Below are 20,477 nucleotides of genomic sequence, written 5' to 3'. Positions count from 1 at the left end.
AGGATCTCAAGCATAGACCTAGCACAATATCTATTGCAATAACCTGCTTGAACAATGTGACTTGGAAACTGGGTCATCCCACATGCAGAAGACATTTCTGTGCTTGTTAGGTCAGACCATGTTCCTTTTTGTGGATTTTACTTTTTTTAGTGTATAATACAGTTGCTATATAGAAGAGTCTAAATTCACTGTCATTATCAATAAATAATTTTCAATAATTATCTGATCAGTGATCAGATAATCCTTGTGAATTTTCCTATTTATGTTCAACAGACTTGTTGCTAATGCAGATTCGGACTGCGTAATATATCTGACTGGAGATATCAATTTCAGCCTTTTATCTTATATTTTAAATTTAAATTAAAAAGGTATTGTAATTAGAACACAGTGGTAGTGTCTAGACAGCTCAACATCAGTTAAGTCTTTTTCTAAAGCACATAGTAAATTTGTGGCTCTATAGGAGGATGCAAAGATTCTGCTCCTAACACTCACATCTCTTGTCCTGAGGAAGATAATTCAGTTGGTCCATGCCCTACTTTTCACTTAGTTTGGCCTATTCAGTTCCTGTGTTCAGCAGCGTAAAAGGAGTCTTGCAATAAACTGGAAAACTGACCAAGAATCATGGAGAAAGTGGGAATCTAATTGTGCTCCTCTTGCTCCATCACTGCTTGGTGTAATGTTTGCTTGACTTTACTGAGCCTGTGTGTTATAAAGGAGAAGGAGGTAGAGAGTGAAGGCATTTGGCCTCCAGAGATTTTAATTTGCTGTGACTAGCATTTTGAGCAAATGCTCAAAAGAGCACAACAGAATGCTTCATGACTCTGTATTTAAACTAAGCCATGAAGAAATGTATTTAGCTTTGCAGGCAAAATGCAAACAAAAACAAATTTACATTTTTTCCCCCTCTACTGTTTTGCCTACCAGTCTTTTGAAAATCTTGTACACCTCAATTTTACCATGTGAACATGTGGCATACACCTCAGGTGGCTTACAGTCACTGGGGACTTTATGCAACCAGGAAAGAATCCAGTTTGACAATGAGATTCTTAGGTGAGTTTGCTTGACTCATCATTATAAAAGAAATCTCATTCTTTTATGCACAAATCGTTCATACATGGGCTGAACTAAGCAGGGTGGAACCCACTGACTGTAGAACTGTCTTTATAGAAAGTTTTGGACAAGTATCTGAACTGATGTGTTCATACCAAACTGAAGATTAATTTCCCAGGGAATTCCCTTGTGCAGGGAACCAGAGGGATGATCTGACAAGACATAGTGATGCCTTCATTGTACAGCATCAACCCTTTTCAGAAATACACCTTACTGTGTATTTACAGAATGCAGCAATATTGTAGATCAGGATATTATGGTTATCTTTAGTCTATCCAATGGCCCATCTCTTTATTTTATTGCTTAATCATTTGAAGAGAGGGATTTGTTCACTTTCTCTCTCCTTGTTTTGTTGTGTTTACTGCTGCTCCCCCCACTTTTTAATTATGTTCCTCCAATCAGAGTCTCATTTAATCCAAAGCTGCTGAAATCAGTGGAAGGAATGTGGAGCAGCTTTTGTGGGTTTTGGATAAAACACAGTCCTTGTAAAATCAAGTAGCTCTACAACTCTCATCAAACCTTTTGCAGTTCAATGTCCATGAAAACCCTTGGATGTTAGTGGTTCTGGACACATGAGTGTACTACCATCCTTATCGAACAGGGTCATTTATCACTGAAGAAAATTCAGACAGTTAAAGAATACAAGTTCCATTTAACTTGAATTGTGCTGCTATTATGTTATTGCTTATACTACCAGGTGTTTTATTTGAAGTGTTTGTTGAGATATATAATGTTTTGGTTCAATATTTTAATTTCCCACTCCTTGCCCTCTAGTGGACAAAGGAGCTCATTATTGTCATATCCCGACACATCTGGGACAGTAATTGCCCATAAGCAGGTTTTTCTTCTTTAAAAAGAGTGATGTTTTCAAATAAAATATATTTTGGGTTGTTTTATTCTCTAGTTGGGATCTATTTAGTTTGTCTGTACTAAGGTGGAAAAATATTACTTCCTGGTATTATTCCCTGTATGCTTCTACAAAATTGGAATGTTTTTAGGAGTGTTTTGCTCGGTCTCATAAATAAATATCTCAGCAGGATCAAACAGATTCTTCCCATATTCTAAATTTTTAACAATAAGTTTGAAGAGTCATTTTTGTGGATTCATTCCACTATAAAATGGCAAAAAGTATTTGAAGTGTTTGGGGTTTTATAGAACTAGTTGACATTGTCCATTGTGAAAAATTTATGGTTTTTCATAAATATTAAAAATACCCAAAGTTTTCCTGCTGGCAGTGAAAGCTGTTCCAATAGCAACCAATTGATTTTTAAAAAGCTCTTCCAAGAATAATGCTCTCACTAGATTTTTTTAAAAAAAATAGAGCTTGACTCCCTTATTCTCCATGGTAACTCCATGCTACAATGCAGTGATGCAGGGGACTCATGTCAATGTTTTACAATTGTGTTGGAAGGTTGAAATGGCCAAAGGGAAGGTAACTGTTTTCATTCACTGAGGCATTTCACAAATTATTGTGGCCTTGTTTTTTTTATGTTTCACAGTCTTTTAAATGAATCATACATGGGCACTTAAGGATAATTGGTTAAAACCTAGCAGGAAAAATGCATGCATTATTTCTCCTCCTGAAGCAAAAAGGTGTTTCTTCTCAGCAGTTCCTTACACATGGGGGAAATTTTCTTTCATGGGACAAGCAATTAAGGTCACTCTATAGGTTCCTGATAGTGGGCACTTGGGTGTCAAAACAAGTTTAGACTTTCTGAAGTGGTTCCAGGTTCTGCTTCAAACTTCCAAGGGTAACAGCTGTTAAGAGCACCTAGCATTTTTGAAAACAAAACAAAAAGCGGCATTAATATCTAGAATATCTAACGTGTCTTACTTAGATACTGCTTCTAGAATGAGAATATAAAGAATTCTCATGTATTTTCTGTAGTGTTAAATTGTAAAATTATTTCTAGTAATTTGTGTAAAATGGATTGCTCTGTCAGCAATGCTGACACAACTCATTTAAATAATTTGGTGAGATGGCATAAGAATAATGTAGGAAAAAATTTCTTCCTGTGCAGGCTTCCTCTCCCTCATTCTGCTATATCTTCATTTTTCCTAATGATTTTTGGCAGAAGAGGAAGGCAAGTGATAGTGGTAATTTTGCATTGCTCTACATTTTGGAAGTGTGTCCTCAACCTTGTCTTAGCTTCCTGCCCTACCTTCAAAGGAGAGACACATCTTTTAGCTAACATTTGAGAGTACAAAATGGAAAAATTGCAAATACACAGAGGAAATACTGCTTTTTCAGGGGGATTGTATTGTTTTAGCATGTACAAAAATGCTCTACTACATTCAAAGAGGATATATAGATTTAAATTACTTTTGTGTGCTTAACAGAGATAGCCAAAAGTGAATATAACATTATCATAAAATGTGGTGATTAACATTAAATTTGGATAGAAGAATGTTGGATTCTTGTAATGATAGAAAAAAGGTTAATATTTTAAAGTGAGGCTAAAGGTTGACAGGAGAAAAATTGAGTTAGTTTGCAAAAAAGAAATTTGTTTCTTTAAGTGAAAATTGGGGTCAAGAGGCCAGCACTCTCTGCTTCAACATGAATGAAATAAATTAAATAATACCACCATAAAGCAGCAGTGTATAAGCTAATGATTAAATGGTACATGGTGGTTTTGAGAAAGATGCTGTCTATAAGAAAAATATCTATAGGAATGCTCTTTCAAATCAGTGGGCTTGTTTTGTTTATTTGTTTCCATTGTTTTAAAATAGAACATATTTTTTTTTTAGTTGGATGGTTTAAAATTTATGTAATACCTTTAATTATTAACAAAGGTGGTACACTGATTTTCAGAAAAAAATTACATTTTTAAGCATTTAATTCTGTCTAGCAGAAATTTCTGGCATTTCATATGGATGTGCTTTTCTGTAGCACTTCACGACCCAACTGGTGTGAGAGATTAGATGATATTTCACCATCTTAAATCAACAGGAGTTGACTGTGTTTCTTTGGTCCCTGTATAGGTGAATAAAGATAAGGTATAACATCAATCTGTAACTAGTCATATACCAAAATATACCGAATAAAGAAGATAGGAAATCAATCAGTCTCATTTCCCTTCATGTTAATCTATGCCTTTGACAGGCAGATCTGTGCTGCTAGTCTACTATCATCATGTCCAGAATGGCTTACAATTCTTTCTCTAATAATAAGGATAGTTTTCTTCAGTCTCTTTAACAAATTAATAAAAATAAAATTAAACAAACAAATAAAAAAAAAACCACAGAAAAACCAACCAAACAAACAAACAAAAAGACAAAAAAAACCCTGAACATGTTTCTTATTTCCTGCTCTCTGAAGGATTTTTGCAGTCTAGGTAGCTATGTATCAAAATAGTAACAGTTTTCCTGGCATTACTTGCTTTTACTGTCACACTTTTCAGTCACACTTTTAAGATGGATAGGGGATTGTAGGTTCAATTTTATTTGCATTTATACCTATGTTCCTTGCAGAAGTGCATTAATATCTGGACTGGTCACAGGAGATATTTCCATTTGTGTGTATGCAGCAACCTTCTTCTATTTGACTTTTTTCTCTTAAGTCTGCTGATTGATTATGAATAATGGTCAGCTCTGCTATGTATCCTCCTGCAAGAGTTTGCAGATTGATTCCCTGATGGGGTGCTTTAGGCTTTGCTAGAAGGCTGAGAATCACCACTTCTCCCTGGCATTGTCAGTGGCATCTGAATCTGGCATTAACTTTTTTTTTTTTGTTTTTATCAGCTTTAGCTGTAGCCTTTAAATTGTGAAAGAGATGATTCCTTTCTTTTTTTTTTTTCCAGGAAAGATGATGCATAGCTGAATACCTAGTACCTCAAAATGGAAAAAGAAGTCTTATTAGTACTCAGGTTAAAAAAAAATTAATGAATCCTACTGGTTTGGCCATCTCATTCATAGAGAGACATGAGGGTGTCTGTGCCTTTAGTCAGCATATATTTGGCAGCTGAATCTAGATATTACCCTTCTGTCTGGGGTCATAGTTTGTCTTAAAAGAGTTATGTATGAATTTTCTCTAAATTGTAGCAGAGGGTCATGAATTAGTGTCTAAATGTAGGCTTGACAAGATTATTATAGTCTGTATTTCATGCCAGAAACAAAGATGAATAGAGATAGCAAGCTTTTAAACAGACTTTCTGACGTCTATAATGTCAGCAGAGAGTGAATGAATGGCAGGATGTAATAACAAATCTTCATTTTTTATTATTTTATAGGGATTAAATGGACCTCTGCTCATTCATAATTTCTTCTTAAAATAATTACTAAGTACTACATGAATTACCCAATTTCCATCCCAGTTCACTTTCAAATAATGCAAATTGTTTGCTAAAATATACATACACTAAGATACATACACCAAAGTGTAAACATACTATGATTTTCATTTAGGACTAAATAAGATACATGCAGTTAATGCTTTGCATTTTCATTTTAGCTGGATGTTTGTTTTTGAAGTAGATTTGTGTCTAGGTCTAATAATTTGTTTTAATGCCTTTTGGAGGAACTACTTTTTCAAGTTATTTAAATAATAATTTTCATCCTCTCTTTCTATGGATTTACTGATCATTACTACAGCAGAGATCTATGTTAGCAATTTTTGATTATTAAATTTCTGGAGCGGAAATCTGTGTTGGCAATTTTTGAATGAGAAAGACAGGATGCCTACCAGTACATTACTGCCTGTTCATTATAGCCCTTTTGAAGATACATGTTCAAGGTTTTTCTTTTTGTTTATTCACAGACTGTGTGCAAATAGGGATGAACTAACTATGTTGAGGCCAAGGGCTGTAATACTTTTGTATAAATTGTTATTCTTATTTATGAATATTCATCCCCATTTCAGGAGCATAAACAGTCTTACCATTTGTACTTTGTCAGTTTTCACCCAAATGAGAATAGAAACTGTAGAGTAGTGGCTATGAAGAGATACAATGCTCCATGAGCCCAGTTGTATTTGATATAATAAAAACAAAAACCGTAATTCACAAATTTTCATAAATATAGCTCCGCCAATGGTTGCAGATAGATATAGATTTATGTCTGTATGCATATTGGAAAATAGTGTATATCCTTAGCAATAAGTGTAGCAAAAACATATCCAGGTGCTGCAAAAACCATCTTGTTTTTACTTTTTTTTTGTAACTGCTGGCATTAATGTCTATATTGATCTTATTTGTGTTAGAAGAAAGACAGGAACAGCTCCACTAAAGGAAACAAGCGAGCAGTGCTAGCAGCTTTAAAAAGTGTTCCCTGTGTCTACTCCCCTTCCCCGTGCCAAAAAAGGTTTGTAATTGAAACAAAAAACATTGTTTCGATCCTTTTTTATTATTTATTTTTTTTCTTTTTTTTAAAAAAAAAATTTCCCCCCTTTTTCTTTTTCCTCGAGCCCTTCCTGTCAGGCTGCAAGCGTGAAAGTTATTTTCTGGTGGCGTGATTAGATTGGGGCTGAACTCTCCAGCTGGCAGGCCTGTCTGTGACTGGCGGCGGCCTGTCCCCAGTGCTTGTCATCTCCTGACATGCCTGACAGGATGGGGACAGCAGCCCCAGACAGGTTCATTAGATGGTGTTTTCTACAGCTGGGCTAAAAATATAAAAAAAGAAAATAAATAAATAAACTGGGGAAAAAAAAAATAAAAAGGCCATGCTTTGTCAAGGCCCAAGCTGTGGGGGCCTTTCTTGTTGGTTTAAACCAAGGCCTTGTTTTGACAAATTCTGATCTGTGCGGTTTTTAGATTTTCTGACACATTTTTGTTTTCTTCCCCTTTGGCCTGCGCTCTTTGCACTCTGCCTTGTTGCTGCTTCAAAATCTTAACGCTGCCTTCCCGGGAGAGCAGGGAGAATGCTTGTGGATGGCTTGGAAGAAAAATAGAGCACTCCAGCGAAACAGCAATAAGTGTTCATTTCCATGGTGATCAGCCCAATGGCACAAAAAACAACCTTGGGACTCTCAATAAGCCAATTACAAGAAAGGTTAAGGGGTTTATAGTGCCAGAAACATGCCATCTACATGAGAAAATAGTATCATTACTAGCAATCTATGCTGTTAAATACATTGCTGTCTGGTGCTGCCAAAAACATAAGCTGTTTATGTTATTTTGGGAGTTTTGGAAGCTGCTAGAGTTTTCCAAAGGTATTGTCAGGCTTTGGTGCAGTACATCAAAAATCTGCATGGTTAGATTATAAAACAGTTAAAACCAGTAATAAAATGATTTGAAAGCGTTACACATATTGGATACCACAGTGTTACACCAGATGGATTCAGACTATGAATTTCCTACAGATTTCTATCAGATTTTCACTTTAGATTTTTATCATAAAGACAAAGGGTTTGTACATCATGTATAATTAAAGAGTCTTCTCTTTAAAATTTTTGAATTTAAAAAGATAATGCCTTATTTTTTTTCTGCTGCAATTACAAAATGCAATTTGATGCCTTTAATTTATGAACTGGTGACTGTAGATTGACTCCAGGGTTATCTGCTCTTTTTCTTAGGGTGTGTCATTTAATTCTGGATATTTTATGTAGCTACAACATGCTGGAATGTAAAACACTACTAGCTACTGGGGGGAAAAAGAGAAAAATATTTACTATTTTGCTTACTTTGCCCTTCTCCTTAGGAGTGAGGAGAGTATCACAGCCTTTTATGTTTTCTGCATTTAGCTGCTTGCAGTGTGAGCAGTGCGGCTGCAAACCAAGCCCTTCATTCACAGAAATCCTACCACTTACCTTTCCTTTGTATTGTTACTTACTGCTGCTTTAGTTCATGGTCTCTATGACAACTGTTTAAATTGGGATGGGCAACTGTCATCTGGAGTATTACTGAAAGAAAAGTGTTAGTGAGCACACAGTTCCATAGATAGAGAATTTCAATATAATCCAATTTTAATTGAGCTCCAGAGACTTTGATGTGCTGCCGAAGGTTGGGAGAGAGCTATTCCAGGGAGAAATTAAAGCAGCCCGGCAAGGCTTCACTACTTCAGACTGTCACCATTTTAAATAAGCATTAGCATCAGACTTAACCTTCCCCTATGAAAGATCTCACTTTTTTCCCCCTAGGTTTTTTTTTTTTTTTTTTTTTTCTTCAGTATGTATAAAGGCAAAGACACTTTCATCTTTTTATATACATTTCTATATTCCCTTGATTAAGTTTGAAAAGCATGTACTGGACCTGAGATACATCTGAGGCTGTCTATTGGACCTTGTATTACAGTTCATAGAAAGAAGTCAAAGCAGAGTGGGGATTATTTTGCAACAGTCAAATGGCATGTGTTGGATTTTCTAAGACTCCTCTCTAAGAGTACTCTCTAAGAGTAACCCATCATTATATTACAAAGTTGAGTGGGGACTTATTTTAGCTTGGTTTCATCATTAATTCCCTTTAATGTAAATAAATATAATATTTCACTGTAGATTCTCTGAGAAAATGAGGGTCCTTCTATATCTAGCTATGTGTCCACCGTCTGGGTTTTTTTTTGCTGTGGTTGTACAATTTGTTTCATGCATAACAGGCAAAAATAGTCATATAACAGTTAGAATAACAATTTGCAAAATTTGTTTTTGCACAGTCTTGGGATTAGAAGGTGAGTGTAAACTTCTGAACTGTTGGATTAAAATGATTGCTTCATTTAGTGAAACTGTTACAATCCTTCTGTACTATTTCTCTTTCTCTTACAAATGTGTATACAGAAAAAACTCTAAAAAAAAGGAACTTCATAATAATATGGTAAAACTGAGGATCATTATGTATTTCCCAATATATTAATTTACATTGGACAGCATTTAATGTTCAAGAGATAAGACACTTTTCTACATGACTAATTTTCCTGGCTTTGAATTCACCCTCCCCCACACTCTTTATATCTGACTTCCTTGCGTTTCAGTGAAAGTGAAGCAAATTTGTGAGATGCTGAGCTCACTTTCTGGACAGTCTCAGTACTCTCAGCTTCTACTTCAAGCAGTGGCATTTGGAATACTCAGTTACAAGGAAAAGATGCATCTTGGGAAATTGAGTCTGTTAAAAATAGATTGTTGCATAGGGTGCTTGTATCCTTTAAAAGAAATGTGATATACATCAAATCCAGACTTAATAGCAGTAGAAATAGAACCAATCACAGTGCAGGCAGTGATCTGTTCATGCAAGTTGATAGGGTTTATTTTCTTCTAAAGCAATTAGCCTCTTTCCCATAAACAAAAAAATAAAAAACCAAAACAAACAAACAAACAAACACAAAAGGTAAGAATCTAGTTTAATAGGAGAATTTGAATAGTTAGCTGTTGTAATCAATTTTAAAAAATGGAAATATCTAATCTCTTTCTAAAGCTTGAGTTCAATCCCATTTTATTATTTTTTTAATTAAATAAAAGTTAAGAAGCAATTAATTGAGGCTACATGAGAGAACCCTTTTTGACTGGGATTGGTGCACTTTTTCATAGTTGCATAGTACCCAGAAGTCCATAAAATTTAAATACCTTCAGTGTCGGAGCAGCCTGTAGTGGATAAAAACTGAGGCACATTCCCACAAAGTACCTCTACATGCTGACAGGTGTTGCAGTAATTTCATACTGGGAACCTGGAGTTAACCACAGGAAAGCCTGTGAGTATGCCCAAATTTATGACATGCAGGTTTGCATTCCAGTTGGCTAGAAATCCAAAGAGGAGGGAACTGTATATCAAAAGTGCTTTGTGCAGACTCTGGAAGACTAAATGTGTTCCTCAGAATCCATTTTTAGTAGCCAGCTGAGTATATATTCTTAATATTCTTCCTAGTTTTCATTAGGATTTTTTTTGAGTAGGATTAGAGCCTCCAAAATATTTTAATTACCTATAAATTTGACATTTAAATTGTTGAAATTAAAGAAGTTGATGGCTAAATATGGGAAAGGAGACCTAAAATATACAGAATGCACATAGGAAGTAAAAGTGTAAATCTGGCTTCATTCATTGAAAGAAATACGAGAATCATTTATGGAGTTCATATACACAGCTTACATTTGATACATGTCAATATTTGTAGTTTTTATATTTTGTGTGGAGTTATTTAGCAGAGCTTAGTTTTGTTATCTGATAAAAGCATATTCTCTAAAACAACCATAGAATACATAAATACATTTCCTGTAATATTAAAGAAAAAGTATAAAGTGTAAACTAATTAAATTATTATTGAGTATAACAGCAGGCAGTTTCCAAACACTCTGAGTTAAAATTCTCAGAAGAAACTTTGCTATTCTTTCCTTACACAGACTTAGTAATATTAGATAACATTCCGTATGTAATACTGAAAAGTACAGCAGAATTTTGGTTGCTGTTGGAGCTGTGGATTAGGTTTTTCCCGGTGCTATAATTTCTTGACTTCTCCAGCAGTGCAAAACAAACTCATCTTAAGCACTTTTTAAGGGGATAAATAAAGTTTGCAATATATTATGGTATTGCAATATATTATGAAGACAAAGATATGATGTATGGTGTATGCTGATGCATATATATATATATATATATTGATGCATGTTCACAATTATTCACAGGCTGTGTAATTGTATTTTGGGAGCCTTACAAGTTGACATAACATAGAGTAGCCCTAAGTAGCCCTACTCTAAATTCAGACTCCAAGGAAGCTGATTTCCAGGGGTCACTGGTGCTCCATACCCAACACTTCATGGCACAGCTGAGTGTCTGCATGCAATCCTGTGCCATGTGCTCTGGGTTGACCCAGCTGGAGCAGGGAGGTTGGACCAGACAACCTACTATGGTTCCTTCCAATCTGACTGATTCTGTGATTCTTTGAGCTGTGGAATTTTGAATTTCTTGAGGATTTTGCTTGACTGTTACAAACTGTATTGAAGAAATTTTGGGGGTGGTGACAACGTTGTAGATGTACAATGCATATCACTGAATAAACGAATTATAAAATTAATTTTAAATCTATTGCTAAAATTTCAGGAGTAGAATGTCCTCTGGTTATATTCCTAAATATTGGAATTAATGAAACAGCTTTTGTATATGAAGTAGAAAACAAAATATTACTGGCTTTTGATCAATCTTATATAGGAAAAGATATTAGGAACATAAAAAAAAATAAGCCTGGTAATAGAAAAAAATTGTATTCTATTGACTTTTATGGATCTTAAATCATGTGCATTCTGCACTGAATAAATCAGATGCAAAACTGTTAAAATACAAGATGCTTTCATGAATCTCCTGTATGACATTAAGTTCACATCTATAAAAAGAGGGACATACAATGTCTTTCTACATTCTTTTGGTAAGGAATGGGTAATGTTGAACAAAACCCAAAATCTACACTTTTCCTAAGACCAGTTCTAATTCCTTCAGTTATTATAATGTTAATATTTTGAGATTTTATGGTACATTTGAGTATTTATGATTTTTTTTTTTTTTTGCATTGCACTTTTGAATAGATATATTCAAGTTCTGGAAAAAAAACAACAAAACAAAACAAAGAATTTTATGATGGTCTTATTCTTGGGAAAGAACATGTCACATGTTTAGGGATACCATACATTCTTTATTCCTCAAACTATTCCTATGGCTTTTTTTCTTCTGCTTCAACTTTTCTCATATAAAACTCTAACAAATTTTGTGAAATCCACCAATAAGACAAGTGTAATAAAGCTCCATTTTTTGTCAAAGAACTATTTATTGAATAAGTATTCTACCTTGGTTTCAACTTACTAGCATTTCTTAACACTGTGTTCTCCCTGAGTTTGTAAATATTAAAAGTCTATTCTTTCTGTACTTTTTCTGAGGAGAATGGACTATTTGAGAGAAAAATAAGCACTCCATTTTTATTCCTTAAAATAAAAGTCTGGTTTTGCTCAGATCGTATCAATTTTATGTCTTTTTTGGCATGCCCACTAAACTGTAATTTGTGCAGTTCTAATTGAATTAATTTGATTTAATTTCACTGTTAGGGCAGAACTGCTCAGAGCAATTTGAGTCTGAGATCACCACTCCCCAGTTTGGATTGATCTTTGACCACAAAATGCAGAGTGAGAATGGAAACATAGTTCTGTTAACATTTCTCACTAGATTTGAGTCTGACATCCCATTGTTGCCAAAGTCAACAAAAAATTATTTTAAACCTTGTGAGGTAACTGACACAATCTGCTTCAATCCTGTGGCTACCAGAACTAATTGTGCGATTTTGCCCCATTATTTGTTTCTTCAAACTCTGTGTTTCGAGTTGGGCTCTAATATGGCACTAGAATATATTTGCCTTCTGCTTCTCCACATGTGCTGTTGCCCCAGCCAGCCCTATCAGCTTTATATGTGGTTTTAAAATTCTTAAATCAGTGGAGCCTCTGCTTAAAAATATAATTTCTGAATATGCATGAAAGTAGAGTCTAAAAAAGGCCTCTGCCTACCTTTCCTAAGGTGATAATGTCTAAATCTTCTACCTCTTCCTGATGCTGTTCTTCCCAAGAATGTCACTCTATTGCTGACATTTCAGGAGTTGCCTAATTTGACAATCTGTTTTCATGTTGCATAGAAAGGAAACTGTGCAAAAGCACAGAGATCAAAATTAATGATAAAATAATTGTTATTCAGCATTTTGTTTACACTTCTCCTTCTATTTAAAACTGTGCGCTGGTGTTTCAGAAATGCAGTGTTAGAAATGGTCCATTTAGAAAATATAAGATATTGGACTAGGGTTTGGTTTTTTACTCTAATTACTTTGCTGCAACTACTTCTCAAAAAATCCCAATATCCTTTCCATTCGTTGCCTAAAACACAAAATCATAACATGCAAAACCGTTTTGCTTATGAAAAGAGGAAAATGGCCTTCAAGTGGACCAACTTCAAATAATTTTTCAAATGACTGCAAATGAATGTGGGAATAAGAGCATCTGTTGCTTTAAGCTGAGAGAGCATTGTTTTAATGGATAACGAAGCTGGTATGCTGACCAGAGAAATCAAATTTAGAAAAGGTTTGGATGAACAGAACCTCATGTTTCAAGACAAGGGGCCTCTTGAAAGCTTAAAAAAACATTGGAAGTAGAAGTACAAGCTGAGAATATTTGGCAAGGAAATAAAGTCCAAAACCACAAAAATAATATCTGCATTTTTTAGATCCCTGAAGAGGAAGAGAAAAATGAAACAGGAGTGCCAATATTTATTTAAAAAAAAAAAAAAAGTTCTAAAAAAGATTTTTAAAACTGATGTGAATTGAGAAATTATAATGGCACATAATACTCAGCACATCCTGCACAGCATTACGAAACAAAACATTACAAAAGCTACTTGGAGGAAAGCTTTTAAGGCTTATAAATAAACTTTTTACACAGAAACATGTTATAAAGAAGGGGAAAAGAGACCTTAATGTAGAGAGAAAGTGAGAATGTTTTACTGGACCAAAACGTGCAAAGAAAAGATGATTATAATATTTTGGTGAGATTTTAGAAGTATTTAATATGATTATGGGAACTGAAGCCAAGAACATGTTCTTAAACTCGCCTAAATTTATAAAAAAGTAGTAAGTCAGTGGAACACTAGGACTTGAATTGTCCTTTCTGCCTATTTACATTCTCTGTTTCCCATTTTAGAAAAAGCAAAAAGGCGTTTCATTATTTGAACTTATCCGATTTTGAATTTTCTTAATAAAGTTATTTTTACTCTTGTCTATCATGACATGATAGATATGTTGTAGTGTATACTTATTTTTTCTGCTAAATCTAAAAGTTGATCATACTCTGTACTTCATCAAACAGTTTGGAATTATAAAATGCTTACTCAGTATGGTATTTCATGAACCCTGGGAGTGGGATTCCATGCCATAAAGGTCTGTCATCTCAGTCTTAGAGTACATGAAGCAATCCTGCAGTCTGCCATGCACCTATAGTGAACTCTGTGCTGTCAGATTGTTCTGAAGAAACTTTGCTCTATGTTCATAGGAGCCATTTGTCTTAACCCATGAAGGCCTTCATTAAGAATTTCACTTGCAGCAGATTGCAGTGCTAGACAGCTCTTGAAAAAGGGGGAAATCAAAATCCCTGACAGGACAGAATGATTTTCAGTAATCAATTTCCTGCGTTTCTAACCTCTAAAAGCATATAGTGATCCCAAACTAATTTCTAAATGCCTATTTATTACCTAGGCCAGGTGCATAACCACACTTCTGTGGCTGGCTGTAGATGGCACTCTGATGAAATAACCAAACACTGTGATTTGTTTTTGTGAAGTCCTCCATGTTTTGCCCACCATGGAGAGTGTTCAGTGAAGGGCAGCTGGGCTTGTGAAAGCACTAGAGAACATTTCTTGTGGGAAACAGCTGAGGGAGCTGGGGGTGTTTAGCCTGGAGAAAAGGACACTCAGGGGGGACCTCACCACTCTCTACAACTCCCTGAAAGGTGGGCCAGTCTTTTCTACCATGCCTACAGTGAGAGGACCAGCATTAAGCTGAGACAGGGGAAATTCAGGTTAGATATTAGGAAAGCTTTTTTCATGGTTTTTTTCACCATTCATCAAACAAACCCACAAAAAAGACCTACAAATATATTACACGTTAATGGTACATGAATTTTGCGCTAGCCATAAACAAAGCTCAAGAAATGTTGCAAGTATCAATCGACACTTTCATTGAGAAATCGAGTTAGAATTAAAATATCCTGAATTAGAAATGTTGTTTCAAAAGACAAATTATGAACTTCCACTGGAAACAATAGATTCAATTCATATACATAGTCATTAATGAATCAACCCAAAAAGCTATTTTAAAAAAAGGAAATATGTAAAATTCTTTGCAACAGACAGCAAAAGTGATCATTCTTATGGAAAAGTTAGTGACTGAGAATAGGTAGGATTTTACAGGCTGTTTTCCTTGATTCTTCATAGCATCTGATTTTGTGATTACTTCAATTCCAGAAACAATAATAAAAAAAAAAGGGCCAGAATATCCTTTTGCATGCTGTGTCTGGTGCTATGAGATACCAAAAAATAGTATAAAGCAGCAAAAATATGCCACAATACATAAGTGTTCCTTCTGTGGAGATAATCTGCCAGGGATTCAAGTAAAATGGACACTAGTATTCCTGGTCTTCTGGTTAGTGCAAAATTCCAGCTGTTAATTAACAATTCATTATCAATAATCGAACACTGAAGAATGTTTATGATTAAAATGCATTGATTCTTAATTGAAAAGAAAAAAAAAGTCTTGATTAAATAAAATTTAAATAATGGAGCCTTCATATCTGATCCAAGTAGGAAAGCACATTGGTAATGACTCTGCTTCTCTTCTCTAGATCTTTCCATCTTCATCCCATGGTGCTTCACTAACCTAATCTAAATAAGTGTCACCAAGAGATGTTTTTCCATATTACAGAATCCTGAGCTTTAGAGACTTCTCATTCCCTTGTTAGCTGAGAGCTTCATCTTGTGGCAATGAATTCTAGCAAATTGGTATCTTTAAAACATATACATATTCCTAAGTGAAAATATTTTACGAGGAGAAATGAATTTTAAACCAAACAGCTGCAGCTGATATTAAAATTGAAAAGTGTGCTTAGTTCAAGTGTAGATATTGGCTGGTTGTTTTTATTTTAATAAAAGCAGATTATCTGAGATTATCTAGAATTCTGGGCTTAGTCAAGATTTTTCAACTATTAAAACATACCTAGGCAGAAAGCCTTCACAAATGTTTTTAGGACAAAAACTCATAAAACTATCAAAATAAGGAGTATTGACTTTAAATTGACTATAAACAATAAAGTATTGGAACACATGGAAATTTTGCCTTCAGATAACATAGTCACATAATTTCAGTGTATTACCATAGTGAAATGGTTCTTCCCATGCTTTTATGAATAATGAAATACACAATACATACAATCTGTAAAATATGTAAAATAGCCAGGACTTCATTCATTTCCTATGAGAAAGTGAAATGCTAAAAGTCATTCTGGAAGAAAAAAAAAAATCCAAAAATGCGTATGAGCCTTTTAAAGGGCTCAAATTCAGAAAAATAAAATTGCTTTGATTTGGCTGTTTTACTAGCAGTAAGAAAGAATCATGCCACAATATCAGAAATATCTGCTGTAAATTGTAGATATCTAATAATGAGGGGTTTGATGCACCACATGAAAATGGTGTAAGATGAATGTTATGGAGGATGGCAAAAATAGGTAGTATATCTTGGACAGGAAAATGTTACAACAGAAATACTGAAATAATTCAGATGATTTGATAATGGAATGCTAATCTGATATTTGTAGGACTAATAGACAGTTAAGAAGAGTGCAATTGAGTACATTAATTGAATTACAGACTCCTTTCTTTCCTCTGATTTCCTATTCAATTCTACTGTTTTACTGGACCACTATCATATGTCATTCATTTCATAGTTGGTTGAATGTACCTCTGTGTAGTTGCAATTGCTTTATACTTCATTAATAAAGAGGAGGAAGTAAAAGGCAATCAGTGTATGATTAGTATGCAATGTGCTTTTAGTGTTGATCTATAATAACCAAACTGTGGTATATATCACATCATAAATGTATTATTGTGAATCCTCTAATATATTAATATACAGAATATAGTTAATAGTAAGCATTTCTCTTTACAAAAAAATCAACCAGAAGCATTTTTGATACAAAAAGTGGTTTTCTGAAGCATGATGCTTTTTCAAGGAGCTAATTCTTTGGCAAATTTGCTGGCTGCTGTAGATCTGGTTACAGCTATATACATTTCAAACTCCTCCCTCTGAGAGACTGTTCTCATATTTTTGCTTTTTAAATGCGAGTTCTTTCCTCAGAATTTCTTCTCTTTAATTTAAAAACCTGTGTATTTGCAAAAAATCTGTATCAGATAGCAGCAGAATACATTTAAAGAAGGAGAGTGCTTAAATCTTCATAATCATTGTTCTTATCCACCTGAATTTCACATACATGATACCAGCGGTATCCTAGCATCTGATCTCACTGAAAGAAAATCAAGGAAAATTTGGTTTATTTAGCTTATCAAAAAGAAGGCTAAACAGTAAGTGGACCCAGTCTGTAATTACCAGCACAAGGAGAAGTTACCTGATAGAAAGCTCAGCAACAAAAAGTGTCACAAGATCTATCAGAGTTCAAAGTAAAAATAAGGTGCAGATTTTTAACCATTGCAAGAATTTAGCCTTTGAGGTACCATTCCACAGCTGACCTGTGACTGAATGGAGGGAGCACATGGTCTCTTGCATGTGTCTGGGTGACCTCCAAAGAATCAAGCTCCTTCCCTTCTTCCAATCCGTGTTTAACTGGTGTGGAAAGCTGAATGTGAATGAAACAGTGTCATCAGCCACGATGTTGGTCTGAGAGTTCTGTCTCATCTGAACAGTACAGGGGGAACACTGTGTTCCTCTGACCGGTTTTATCAAGGATTGAACTAACATTTGAATGCTTTTCCATGTGCTGAAGCACTTTTGTGTTGTTGCTGTTATTACCATCCTCTCTGAAATAGACTCATCATGGTTATGAGAAAAAGGTTGTACACCAAGTGCAGACTTAAATTAGCTTTTTAGTATATGGATACGTGTTGCTAACTTGAAGCCGCATCAGTGAAAGGATTGAAGAAATACAATTTCCATTTCCTCAAGCATGAAGGATAACTGACAGCAGCAGCATATGGTCTCCCTAACATTTTCCTGTTCAGAAGCTGGGGGAGGTCATGCTTGTGGAAAGTAAAGACCTCAGAATTGTGAGTAAAGCACTGCGAGCTGGTGTACTACAGTTTCTGTGTACCTTATGGAGAACAGAGAAATTCAGTCTCTTCAGTCTGAAATGTTCTTCTTGCATTCCCTTTAGGGAAGGTGTTCATTGTATTTCTTCCACGGAGGCTGCAGTTTTCTCAGAGGCTGTGGCTTAGGGAAAGGCACAGTCTACAGAGCCTGGGAAATGTGGATGGGTGTGGTGAGGATCCCCATCCCAAACAACTGACTCCTCTTAGGAATGCTGTGGCACAGCTCACCTGAGCAGAGGTACAGGGCTGAAAGGAGCCCTGAAAGGCTGAAAAGGATTGGGAAACAATTGTTCTACAGTGCATGATACTGATGAGACAAGTTAATAAAAATGTCATCGAATTAAATTGTGTCTTTTTTGTCTATTTTTTGAACATCTGGAACACCGAAAGAAAAGTGGCAAAGATTATTTGATATTAATATCTAGTCTTATATTAATACACTCAATTGAGAAAATTTAAATCAGTGAAAGCAAAGTGCTAATTTTTAACTATTTTATTTTAAAATATTTTCACATTAATTTAAAATGCAAAATTAAAATTGTTAAATTTTGTCCATGGTTTGGGGTATTTGATGTATCTAACTTCAGAAAAATTATTATGGTGACATACTGGCTTTGCTAATTTTTCTACTTATTAATGGAATGGGAGGGCTTGCAATTTATGACCCTGAAATGGATGTGAATATTTATATTATTTTGGCTGTACTTTGCACAAGGCAGCCTCAGAAGTAAATCTGGTGTCGATAGATATCAGATAGATAACTGACAGCTGTGTCATGCACACTGTTGGATGAAGATACAACTAAGCATAATTGCAAGTGTGTCTGTTTCCCTGTGCTTGTTTGTAGAGCTTGGGGTTTTGGTGTTCTTGAGGAAATTAATTTGATGTGATACATGAGAAATAGATCTTAGGAGTATCAGGTTACAGTAATTACTGATATTCCTCTAACACCAGGTACTCCTTTTCTTACATTTCTTAAAAACGTTCAAGTACATTTTAAGTCGCTGTTTTTAAGTGTTAAAGAGACATGAATAACTTAATTGATGGGTAAAATTTCCTCTGTTCTTATACAATATTTTATTGAAAAAGTCCTGCTAATATCTGTCACCTTGACTTTCTTTATAGGTTCTTGCCTACACTGAAGGCCTTCATGGAAAATGGATGTTCAGCGAGATTCGAGCTGTTTTTTCAAGACGTTATCTTCTCCAGAACACAGCTTTGGAAGTGTTTATGGCAAACAGAAGTAGGTCATAGTTTATATTTGTTGCATAAAATTGTGCTAGTGGTTATTTTGTATTTTATTTTTTCATCTTAAAACTCTGTTCTTCCTTTGATAAAGTGCTTATCAAATGTCTGTTCTATTATGCCTACTCTTGTATGTATCCAGTGCAAATTTTATTAAAATTAATCACATAAATCAATCTCACTGCTTTCTATGCAGCAGTGAGATTTATTTACTGAACCAGATCATTGCAGTGGGTAAATTCTTCAAATGTTGCACAGGAATTTGCTTTTTCTATTGTCTCACCCTTCTTCTCAATTGTCTGTAAATATTTTATGATCCTAAGGTCACCCTAGGACACATATAAAAGGATATCTTATTTTCTAATTATAAAATGAATTACAGTTAACAAGTACCAGGGCAATAAATGAATCCACTTAGTTTTCCGTATGTGCTACTCTGAATCACAGTTCACTGGCTGGTGAGGTGTATAAGTGGTCTTTTACCCTCAGGAGCTCTGATGTAAGTTTTGATTTCAGCTGGAGAGGAAATTAAACAATTCCTTCTTCCTGGGTGTTTTCAGGGGCTAGTTAGAAGAGCAAATGCCATGCCATCTACTGAGCAGCTTCTCAGTCTGATAAGAGAGTTTGTGGGTTAATAGTAAGGCACTGTTCCTCTGAAGTAAACAACACTCAGGTCTTCTGCAAAATGGAAGATTTAATGCTAAAATGTTAACCAGCTTATTATACATAGGTGTGAAGAATGTCAGGAATTTCTGTTGTACCTTGGATCCCCAGGAGGATAAAAGTAGAACTGACTTCTCTCCCCAGATAAAAACCTGAGCATTTTAAAAATATATGCAGGTGAAGAAACAGATTTCTGCAAATGTTTTACTGGTACATATTTTCCTTTCTTCATTTAGCTTCTGTTATGTTTAATTTTCCTGACCAAGCAACAGTGAAAAAAGTTGTGTACAGCTTACCACGTGTTGGAGTAGGAACCAGCTATGGTTTGCCACAAGCCAGGTAATTTAATTAACATAGTTTTTATATTTTGTGTTTATTATATTATACAGTTGATATATTTTTAAATGTCAGTGCTAAAACATTATTCATGTCAAGAAACTAGGTTTTCTATTTTTTAAGGTTAATATGAGAAACATTACCCTTTACTTACTGTATGGCCTGTTACTATATGGAATAGAAGTAAAAGTATTGTAAATTAGACAGTTAGATTTTTTTTCTTTTCAGTTAAAGGAAATAGATGTCTTCTGGTGCAAATACTCATACCTTATCTCTTCAAAATCTGGTTTCCAGTCAGGTTTTATAAATGTATAATCAAATGTTCATCGTTGCTGTGATTATTATGCAGGATGTGAAACTGAACTCGACTAGATCTTT

At 34.8% G+C, this 20,477-nt stretch overlaps 1 protein-coding gene across 8 annotated transcripts in view; it reads left to right on the top strand.

Annotated features, from left to right (window-relative positions):
• The window catches only part of NBEA (neurobeachin), a 460,815-nt gene that overhangs the window by 341,909 nt on the left and 98,429 nt on the right, over nt 1-20,477 (top strand). For all 8 annotated transcript variants that reach the window (XM_088067905.1, XM_088067892.1, XM_088067894.1 and 5 more), the window contains 2 exons: nt 18,981-19,098; nt 20,000-20,102. In XM_088067905.1, coding sequence (XP_087924031.1) covers nt 18,981-19,098; nt 20,000-20,102 — 221 coding nt within the window. The remainder of the gene's footprint in view (nt 1-18,980; nt 19,099-19,999; nt 20,103-20,477) is intronic.

This window comes from Pseudopodoces humilis, chromosome 2 (genome assembly GCF_049639895.1).
Source record: "Pseudopodoces humilis isolate 2021_Gansu_Grassland_sample_001 chromosome 2, ASM4963989v1, whole genome shotgun sequence".
Lineage (NCBI taxonomy): Eukaryota > Metazoa > Chordata > Aves > Passeriformes > Paridae > Pseudopodoces > Pseudopodoces humilis.
This window is presented reverse-complemented; position numbering and strand designations above follow the sequence as displayed.